The sequence below is a fragment of the Haemaphysalis longicornis genome, unplaced genomic scaffold (assembly GCF_048455015.1).
Source record: "Haemaphysalis longicornis isolate Haplotype H1 unplaced genomic scaffold, Haemaphysalis longicornis Haplotype H1 scaffold_8, whole genome shotgun sequence".
Classification (NCBI taxonomy): Eukaryota; Metazoa; Arthropoda; class Arachnida; order Ixodida; family Ixodidae; genus Haemaphysalis; species Haemaphysalis longicornis.
In genome coordinates this window covers 177493286-177504371 of record NW_027526445.1, presented here as the reverse complement: position 1 = coordinate 177504371, position 11086 = coordinate 177493286, and the positions used below count along the sequence as shown (strand labels likewise).

The following is an 11086-nucleotide window of genomic DNA, read 5'->3' as shown; positions in this document are numbered from 1 at the left end:
GTCTCTGCACGAAGCAAATATCGACCTATGTTGCACGCTTGTATGCATATTGATAAGGAACAGGGGGGCGGTCCTGCATATTCGTTAGGAGTTATCATTGGCAGTCCTTTTCAATCAGCTTCCGAGAGTAATGAAAGATAAGGTTGCCGCGTGTGAGGTACCAGGAGGGACTAGGGACATTGTGAAGATGATGGGCCTTCTGGAATTACCAGAGTCATTGTTTACGTGCGAGGGAGATGAAATGGAGGGATGCACGTCGACGGGAACGCGTAATGTAAGGTGCAGATGAAATATGAGCTCAAATAGACCGAACTATATTTATTTATTTATTTATTTATTTATTTATTTATTTATTTATTTATTTATTTATTTATTTGTACTTACTGCGAATCCCAGTCCGTTATTTCTACAGGAAAGGCATGTAACATAAAGTGGGACAGCAAATACATATAAAAAATACACACACACGTAGTGATGCAGTTTAAAGAATGGAACACGAGAAAGAATTGGGATTCATTTTGAATTTAGACCCGCCGCGGTGGCTCAGTGGCGAAGGCGTTGTGCTACTGAGCCTAAGGTCGCGCGTCCGATTCCCGAACGCGGCGGCCGCTTTTCCGATTTAGGCGAAAAGCGCAAACGCTCGGGTGCTCGAGATTTCGGCGGTCGTTAAAGATCCCCAGGGGGTCAAAATTAATCCGGAGCCCGCCGCTACGGCGCGACTCTTCGCCTGTGTGGCGTCGGCGCATTACACCACATAGTTAATCGAATTTTGAATTTAGGAAATAACGAAAGGAGGCCAATATTAATACCTGCAGAAAAACGCCACAAAGAGGCGCCGTTAATATGAGTCAGCACTACTGTCACTAATCAGTACAGGCGGGCGTACGGGATAAAGTTGGAGTGTGATTTATTGCTTTCGTGTCTTCTGCTAAGCATCAACAATCATTTACGAGATATTTCATTAAATGATTGGAGTTTTCATTTCATTGTCTTTTACTTGTCAAATCGTATAATACAAAGGATCGTCAAACTGTTGATCATTCATTGTATTGAGACGAGGAAAACGAATTTGTGTAGAGTGAGTGATAATATCGGTTTTGTTTCAGAGTGTTTAATTACTGTACACAACAAGAGAAGAAAGGAACTATATTTCTCCTAGTTTTTTTTTTTTTTACGATCATCAGCAACGCTTGTTTTAGTGCCAGCGGAATGTGCACGATAATTCTTCTTCATCACAAAATATTCCGCACAGTGCTTGATCCAATGTTGCAACATATTTTACCTACCGTTGTCAGATGGTGGATGGTTTGGCACCGAAATGCCGCACCCCGGAGCAGCAAAACTCAACCAACCATCATCATTCAACTCCGATAACGTCACGAATCTTTTGCTTTAGAGCGACCTACTCCCTTCATTTTCATGTGTTCCAAGCAGTCGTGTGATCAGTCGCACGCGTCGCGATTGCCGGCGCGGATTTTGCAGAACGCGCACACGGCGCCCGCGCCGACTGTCAATCCGAAACTGCATCGGCACCTCCGGGCGAAGAACGACTCCGACGCGCGGCGCATGGAGCGCGCCAGTTATTTTGCCGGCGCTGCCGTCGTTGACGTCACGGGCGCTCCGCCAATGAGGGCGATTTTGGGCTCAACCACTTCATTTCTCCAAGGGGGGGAACGCTTCGGGCCAGCGGCTCTCGCGTGTGTTCCGGTCGTCTTAAAACTCAATTCCTGAAATTAAAAGCCCTCTACATGATCTAACCTTGAAGAAGATTAGATTTTCTGTCTACTGATCAGTTTATTTTGCGGAAAACTGGTAGTTTAATTCCGTAATATCAACGTTTCGTGCAGAAGCAGGTGGCGCGGACACCCCCCGAGGCGAGAAAGTCGGAGAGCTCCCTCGGGTCTCAGCTGATATTGGAGCGATGGGCGCAGAGGCTGTGGATTACCCGGTTGGATACGGCGCGGGAATGGAGTTCTCGTGAGCGGCCGATCGAAGGCGGACCGTGTTCCTTTGTCTGACTGGCCCAGCGATTGGCGAGCTCCCCGGAAACGTACAAGGAGCTTCCCCGATCCGGGATTTCAAGCCCAGTGTGACGCGAGTGCTGTGTGACTAGTGCGGGGCTTTCGCCGTGCGAGGCCGCGTCGTCTGCTTGTCAGGAGACGAAAAATCTGCCGCTCGCGCCGGCGGCAGAGAAAAAGGAAGCTCCTCTCCTGCGTGCGCTCTCGCTGGACAGGCCGGCTTGAAATGCTCAGTTATCTGACGCATAAGCTTCGTACACCGGAACTGAATGGGAGTAGCGCGTTTCACACGAAGGTAAGCCGTCGCCGATCTCTCTTCTGCGTCCTCAACGGTCGCTGGGAGCGGGGAGCCGGCGACTGCGGCGGTAGGCCTAACGGTTGGGAGTCATGGCTGACAGGTAGAATTTCGGATCGGATTAAGCTGCCCATCGGGCGTTAGGAGGGATGTACCAAGATGCACAACGTTCCTTAATGCTTCCCAATTTATTCCGATCGCCCCTCAGGGCGTCTGCGTGGGTATTTGCTGCATTGTACGCCGACTGATGTCGGGGGGTCGCCCGCCTGCGATGCCGGTGTTTTCACAGTTGTCGATGTCGGGGTCGGTTGGTTTATCGGGCTCCTCCTGCGTCTTCTCGGCATTGACCCTTGTTTTTGGGGCTCTAATTTCGTTTTGGAAAGTCTCCCTATCGCTCCTAGTCGTCTGGCAGCGCTAAGCCTGGTTTTACGGCAGAGACCCGGACGCCTTTGTGTGTGCACCGCTGATGTCACCAGTGCGCCCAGCTCCTCTGTCTGCTTCGTTTTTTTTTCCTGGCTAGTACAAACAGCATACCTGCGGAATTCTCGATTTTCGCTTTTCCCGAACTATTTTAATGATAACAATGTACAAATTCGGCCGCGACTTCTGCACCCGTGGTCGAAATATTTTTTTTTTGTCCCTATCTGCGGCTGCGGCTTCAGCTGTGGACGGCCATAATTCTGTGGTGTTTATGGTTGGATGTTGCAAATACTTTCGGCAGAATATCTAACATGAAAAAAAAATAAATAAAAAGAAACAGCGTTCTTGGGTATGGCATTGGTAAATATGTGTGAGCTTTTGTATAGAGACGTGGAGCTTTTCGTGTTCTTCCGGGATCCCTTATCCTGGTCGTTGACGGCTAATCAAGCAGCCGCCGATTTTCTTCCTCGCACGAAATAAGTTCGGCTTTACGGTGATACCGATTAAATTTTGTCCGAGTCAAAGGACTGCGGTTCGAAATGAAGGGAGGAGGAGCTGACACGTATCCTGAGTTTAGCCCTCTCCGTTTATTGCTTGCGCTCTTCCAGTATTATTTTTTTCCTCCGGTTTCGTCGTGGTCGTTTGCTTATGCGTGTCGCATTGGCCTTCCTTTGCGGTTGCCCGAACGGATGACCCGTTGCCGGCCCTGGGCTACAAATTGACCGGCCCCCCGGCCTGGGGGCTCATTCTTAACCCGGCTGCCGACGGGTTCGTGCCGTGGACCCGAGCGCTCCGCAGTATCCTCTCTTCTTCGAGTGGCGCTAACGGACTTGGTGACTTCACCGAGGTCGCGACTCTTCACCCCCGACACGCATCACTTATTTCTTCCTTTTGCTGCATTTCCTCTTCCACTCACCGTCTGACATGGTATGGCCTTTCCGTCATACGTGACTACTCTTCCTGACATTGACTTTTTTTTTCTGGTCTTCTTCCACGCTTCGAGGTCGTTGAGAGCACTTCCTCGTGTTTAGCGACCCCGCAATTAATGCCGGCGAAGACAGGACCGCCTTTTTTTTTTTTTTTTTTTTTGCTTTTCGAGCTTCTTCGAAGCTCCTTTGAGGTGTTCGGCGTTCACCCAAAGCCCGTCTCGGGGAGAACTTGGCCACCGAAGCGCGTATTCGTCCGTCGCCGGGGGGTGGGGTCGTGTTTTGCGACGCGCACCTGGCCGCCGAGCCTCCGCTCGGCGCGGATGTCATCCATTTTTACGCTGGGACCGGTTTACGCCGGCGGCGTTATTGAGCGCCGAGGTTAACTATGCTATTGTGTCTCGACGAAGGCTCCGAGGCAGCGACTTTCCAGCGTAGTCTGAGGGGAAGACAGAACAAAGAAATAGTATTGTAAATGCCGCGCGCAAGTCTCCAAAGTGGGCCTGATACACTCTGCTTTTCTTTTATTATTACTAGTATACCTCGGCGATTTCGTTATTCGTTGGGCCGTAGCATATATGGAACGGGTCGTTTGTCAACGTGTCAAGACGGGTTGAGCCGACGGCGCTGTAAAGTTAAGGTCTGGAGGTATTTTCTAATGTTGGCTACGAGCCCCGTGGAGTCAGAACGCCGCGTGGCGAAATCACCCGGGAAGACGACGAGACACCGCTTATAAAAGCGGTAGTCGGGATACATTGTAAGCGGGCCTTATTTCTACGAAACGTTGGCGTAATCGCGTTTCGGGCGGGTTTATTCTTAGTCTTAGTTAAATCGTCCGTGCAGTGTGAGCTTGTTTGGTGAGGGTTACTGCAAATTGTTGGCTGCGGTTACTTGCGACGTTGCTTCGGCGCCTTGTAATTTTTATTTGGTTTCTTGTCTAGCTATTCGTTGCGTAAGTTCATTTCCCGTTAAGTTCAGGCTGGTACGTGTTTTTTTGTGGGAGTTTTGTCGTTTTTTCTAGTTTCTACCGGCGGCCAAATTTCCCGCTTCGGGCTGCCTATTGTGTCAACTTAACTCCCAACGGGTCGCGTCTTGCACTTTTCCGCGTTAGGGTGGGTTTTAACTCAGTAAGCGCAATTTAACCTTTTCTTTAAGCGGTAATTTTCCTTGGGGAATTCTGGCTGGAAAGTTTTGCCGTAGCATGGCGGTTCGTCTGTTAAGTAGACCTTGCAATTAATTACCGGAGCAAAAACGTTGCACATTCGCAGTAGTAAAACAAAACAAAATATCCGTCACTCCGTTGTAGGAGCCTTTTCTCAAGCGCGAATACGTTACTGTGAAGACCACAAACAAAATTCGCGCACAAGTTAAAAGAAAATGCCGCTAGTTGAAAATGTAAATGCGAACAGCGTTTCAGAGCCTTCAGTCCAATGCGCAAGAAAAAGGGTGCGCTAGGGCGTAGTCTACAAAGTGTCGGACGCATCTAATTACGTTCTGGGAGTGGTTACACCGCGTGCGTAAGTTAACAGGAAAGTCAGTTGAACAAATAAAGCGTCGTTGTGGCGGAGATTCTGCACGAAGATTGAGCACCGGGATAGTGGAGGCGGAGGGCGTTAGTTGTAGCTTTCCAGCTGGCCAATCAAGGATGCTAGAAGCTTTAAAAGGACCCTGCAACACTTTAGATAAACGTTTTCCCTTTTTCCCTCGCGTCTGGAAGCACTGCGAAAGCTACAGTTATCGCCAGCACGGAGCGGCACTGCGTGATTTGCTCGTCGCACCAGATACGCCTTCCGTTCCTGCCTTGTTTTTGCGGCTTTATTTTTAAAGTTGCTATCGACAAGCGTTCATTTCTGCAACTGAAGGAAAAACGACCAACAGCCGCTACATGACATCAGTGACGTAATTCGGGCCGTCGAGGGAAAAATCTTTTGAGCAAGTTTGCAAGTTATGCGATGGGCATAAAGCAGCAGTCATTTTTGGCTGTGGTACTTTGCGACCTCCTAATTTAAGTACTGGGTGTGTTGGCTGGGCTGACTACATTCGGCAAGCATTTAAGATTCCAAGAAAAGTTGAAAAAAGAGTGTTGCAGGGTCCCGTTAATCGGGATCGCTGGCTTCGTAGTCGTTGGGAAGGCGTAGTTAGCGATAATGCCTTTGGTGGAGCTTTCTTAAAGCGCGCTAGTCCACCGATTTTTGTTAACAAAACGTATTTCAATGCCCAGCGTGCCTCTAACTGAAAATGATGTTGACTGAAACCGAAAGAAGAAATGGGGAGGCACCAATCTTGTTATTTCAGGGCGAGCACCGCTGCAGCTGACATGTCGGCGCTACTTTGGTGCTCAGATATTCGTGCCGCAGCCGCGATTCGCGAGAAGTTTAAAGGGACAGACAGCCGATTTTTCCGGAGTGCATGTCGTCGCGCTCGTGTGAAAGCCAGCGTTTTATGTGGTGGGGTTAACCGCAAGGACTTTCTGAAGAAGCAGTCGGAAATAATGTTAATTTTGCACCAAAATTTCTGTGGTGGTAAAGGTGGCGCCATGTGACTTATAAAAGTGACAATACTGACACTACTTTACGCGTCCAAACAGCTCCACCGGGTTCAGTGAAGAGGGGGAATGCGTGATTCAGAAACCGCATGAAGGAATACGAAAAGTTGCAGATTATTTTTCGGAAATAATAAAGTGATACCCTTTAATTTAGGATAAAGAAAACATACAAGGAATCGCCGAACTTCTAACTTCTTCAATTATTTAGGACAGCACATGCTTCAGGAGTATTCCCCCAAGGACACGGGTTCGATTCCGGGCCTCGGTGGCTGCTTTTGTAATGGAGGCGAAGAGCGAAAATGCCCGCGTGTTCGAGATTTCGGCGCGCGTTAAAGATCCCCAGGTGGCCAAAATTAATCCGGAGTCCTCCACTACTCCAAGCCTCACTGCTCTGCAAGGTGTAGCCTGTAGAGATGTACGTTTTCATGAAATTTTGACGGGCGTGAAAAAAATTTTTTCATACTTTTTTTACAAAAATATGAAAAATTTGAAGGTAATTTCGGACAGGCCTATAAAAAATCGGCATACTTCTCAAGATGCCTCACCAACCGCGAAATGTGACCGTAGTTGCTGGCGACTACACGAATGAAACAAAATTACGGCCGCTGTAAAAAGAAAATAAGTAGACGTAGTATACATAGAGACTTGTTTGGTGGGTTCGAATGGGATTTGGAGCCGGGTCGCGAAGTGCCGCTGCCAAGTGTGGTGACTACACCACTAACCCCGTACGGTGCCACGATGGAACAAGAATTGTCCGGATCCCTGCCGCATGACAGAGAACGTGACTCACCGCAAACACGATGCAGTAGTCAAGAAGTCTTCGATAATCGTTGGCTTTCGCCTAACTCTTTTCCCTTAACACTGAAAAAAATATAATTGTTTCATGCTGCATCACAAAAGTCCCAGCAGAGCTTGCGCTCTCAGCCTGCTTCCGATTTTACGTCAACACACTGATTTCAGAATGCGTTTCCCTCACTGCAGATTGGTCGCATCACAACGAATTTCCCCAGAGTAGCTGTGTTTTTTCCCAATGTTATTATAGTGGATAAAAAAAAACGAAGGAAACCTGTTTTTTCTTCCTAGTGCGCTTTTGTTTTTGTTTTTCAACCGCTAATATCTCTAGGTCTAGGTTCGGCGCGTTAAACGCCCATAAGTAAATCCAGTAGTTTTCCGTGATTGTCGTCCTGTTTCTGTTGCAACGGTATTGGTCAAGCGTTATAACGGGCGTCTTTTTTGGGTACTTCAAAGCTGCCGTTCGGGCGCCATGCGCAAGGGCTGAGCTGCAAGGAACGCACGTTAATGAACGTATTTGTCGATAACACCGTCGGCTGCGGGAATCCGTATATCCGTGCGTTATTGGGAAGGAACACTTGGTCTCCTTTCTTCGTAAGGCTTCGGATACCAGTTACTGAGGAAACCCGGAAGCCGCCCGACGGCTTCCGCCACCCGAAGAGGAATGAGAACGGACGTTGTTTCTTGTCCCCCCCCCCCCTTTTTTTATCGGCTTCAGGCCCTAGATAAAAGCTCCGCCACAGTGCCTTCGTTTGGGGGATATGGTCGTGCGAGGTTGAGGAAGGGGTTCTGATAGCAGCAGGGCTGATATTTTGTTTCCTTTGATTGTCACTCTATTGATTATCGCCACACAAGCACGCTGCAGAGATGGCGGAAGGGGGGAGGGGGGGGGGACTAGTTTGGGGCTGATAGTTTCGTTGGCATTCACATGGCTTCCGCATGGCGTTATGACATTTCACTTTAAGTATATAATTAGGTGAATTGTAGTTACAACAGCTGTGCGCACAGATAGACGGCAGAAAATAGAGAACACAGTGAAGGAAAATATTTGGCCTTATAAACATTCATTGTTGCTGGTGAATTCTTGCATCTAAAGCTTTCCACTTAGCCCCGGTTATTTTCAATCAATGGTGAGTCGTGAAAGGTTTTTTGTTTGGGACTTCGGTGGAGTATTTTCGCGAACGAAGACGTCCCTGATGGCGGGAAGTGTTACACGCACCTTAAGGAAGTGTTACACGCACCTTGCACGCTACAAGAACTCTCTTCCGCGCAGAACTTCATGCTGGCGTATTTGGTTTCATGCAAGAAAGACAACGCGATGTCAGATAACACGAAAACAAGTGTCCTTTAAAAACTAACGCCCTTTGGGCAGCCATTTTGTTATTACATGCACCCTCCTAGCAGGTCCGTATATTTTGGGACAGTCGGCAGAACCCTCCGACTGCGCGTGCGCAACATTCTGGGAATTTTTTAAGGTTGATTGAAGAATTAGAAGTTCACTTTACGCACAATCAGGGCCATTATTGCACAACCTCTTTCTCTTTTCGAAATTTTACGTCCAAATGAAACAAAGAAGACAGACTTTCCGATTCGGGTCAACGGATCAATGTTAACATTAACGCAACCTCACGCTGTTGTGTGTTGATTCACGAGCTTGATATTTGGACGGTAAGTCAGTGGGTGTGTCCCGCTCAGTTCTAAAAGCGGGTGGAAGCGCCAACATCCCGAGCGAACTCTCGTGACGTCAACGCAGTTGTCGAGCCGCTCACATCCGGCACCCGCATTGCGGGGTTCGTTTCTTTCGAGGACAGCGCGTTTATTTCTGTCGTCGCTGCTCTAAAAAAACAAGCGTTAAATAGAAACATTACACTTTTTTAGAGGTTCTCGGAAGCGTTCAGCCTATGTTGGCAAGAACGTAGCGTTCAGCGTTATGTACAGCACACTGCATTTCTTAACGGGGCAGCCAACCGCTTTTTGCGTTGTGTATGACCTCTAGCTCATATGAAATGCAGCGTCTTATACAGAACGGAAACTACAAGATATTTCTAAATGAATTGGAGGAAATAATCAAAATATGCCTCTAAATTTTTGAAATCTGAAATGTGGCGATATGTAGTGTCTAAAAGGGACACTAGCTACGCCGGTTTCAGTTCCTAAATCAAGAACCGCAGAAAGGAATAGGAAAAGTTGAATTTATTATGGCTTTAGCTAGGGACAAGTTTTTAACAGCGATGATCCACATCCACCTAAAATGCAGCCGTATGGCTGCATTTAGGTGGATGTCAAACTCTCCTTTGCAGAAACAGCGGTGGTCCCAGGTTCGAATCCGGGACCAGGACGAATTTTTCTTCCACTGTGAAGTTCCTAAGAAAGCTGTATAGCTTTCCTTTGTAGCCGTAAGGCTGCATTTAGGTGGATGTCAAACTTTCCTTTGCAGAAACTACTCCACCTTGGGGATTTCCCCTAACTCTGTTCGATTAACAGCTGATTTTAATGTTTAACGCGCCGACGCGACGCAGGCGATGAGGCGCGCCGTAGTGGAGGACTCCGGATTAATTTTGACCACCTGTGGATATTTAACGCGTGCCGAAATCTCGGACACACGGGCGTTTTCGCTTTCCGCCTCAATCAGAAGAGCGGCCGCAGCGACCGGGAGTCGAACCCGCGTCCTTGTACTCAGCAGCACAACGCCTTAGCCACTGAGCCACCGCGGCGTATAGTTAAAAGTATGTTGCCGCTCGGTTCAGTGTCATGGTTGCCAGCGTTCGCTTTGGTAGCATACTTATAGCTTGTAAATCTGAAAATTCCGTATAAAATGTTCTGTGGCCTCGGTTCCAGCTGTTTTGATGCCCTTTCATCTGGGATGGAGAGCATGCATTCCACAAAAACCGGTCGGTTGTCCCTTAAAATACGTAGCGACGCGCTTATACCGTGCCGGAGCCAGATGCGAGATGCCACATAAGCCAGCTAATGAGTTGCGTCGTAACGTATACGGCCACATAGTAATCTGACATGCCGGACTCCTTCATTAGCGCCTGCAAAACGTCGCGCACACGGACGTTGCGGCATTCGGTCCTGCGTCATAGGGGCGGCCTCCGCGACCGGGAACCGGAACACACGACCTCGCTCTAAGCCGCCCTGGGCACCGAGCCATAGCCAAAGCCGTATGCCAGCTATGTCTCGCTAATGGGGAAAACAGTACTATTGATTGCAACGTGTAAACTCGTGCGACGCACTTCAGGTCTTCAGTATTGGCTGGTATATTCGAGATACAGTTAGACTGTCGCTAGACCTCAGACAGTCGTTACACGTTTGGTGGGGGTGGCTGAGGCCAGCGTACGCGGGATGTACCGTAAACAGTGCGTGGATGTCGCTGCGTCAACTAAGCTGACGTTTATGTAGACGTTCGTTGAAGGTTACATGGGTTAGATGTTCCGTGGGAGTTGTGGAACTTGGTCAGTAAGAAAAAGCCAGCCCTACAAAGTTGTACCGGTGTGAAGCGCTCACCCCGTATTCTTAGCGGCCAATTGAACGCTGTATTCGCTAAAGATACGAACAATGGTGGCGATACAGTGTTTAAAGGGACCCTGCAACACCTCCTCTATCTTTGTTTCCGTAAATCCTAAATGATTTCAGAACGTAGTCAACAAACACATCCTGCACTTCTAGTGCACTTAAATTAAGAGGCCGCAAAGTACCCCAGCCAAAAATTACAGCTCTATGCCATTCAGTTAACTTAGACACTTTCTCAAGAAAATTTTTTCCCTTTCCCGGTCTTGACGTTCTTCCAGCGCTCGAATAACGTCATTAGGGTGGTGTAGCGGCTATTAGCCGGTTTTCCTTCAGTTGCAGCCATGAACAAATCCCATAGCCATTACAAAAAGAAAACCATAAAATCAAAGCAGAAACGGAAGGTGATTTGCAACGACGGACAGATCACGTGGGGCCACTCCAGGCTGGCTATAACTACTAGCTTTCACAGTGCTAGACGGGAAGGAAAGATGGAAAGCGTTTATCGGGAGTGTACTCGCAGAGTCTCTTTCAGATATCGAATAATATTGGTGGGGATATTAGTTTTTAATGGAAGTCC

General features: G+C 48.3%; 1 protein-coding gene across 1 annotated transcript in view; it reads left to right on the top strand.

The window, feature by feature from the left end:
• Positions 1 to 1911: 1911 nt before the first annotated feature.
• Positions 1912 to 11086, top strand: part of Reph (Regulator of eph expression) — a 208001-nt gene continuing 198826 nt past the window's right edge. The window contains 1 exon segment of the mRNA XM_077682066.1: positions 1912 to 2313. Coding sequence (XP_077538192.1) covers positions 2245 to 2313 — 69 coding nt within the window. The 5' untranslated portion in view covers positions 1912 to 2244.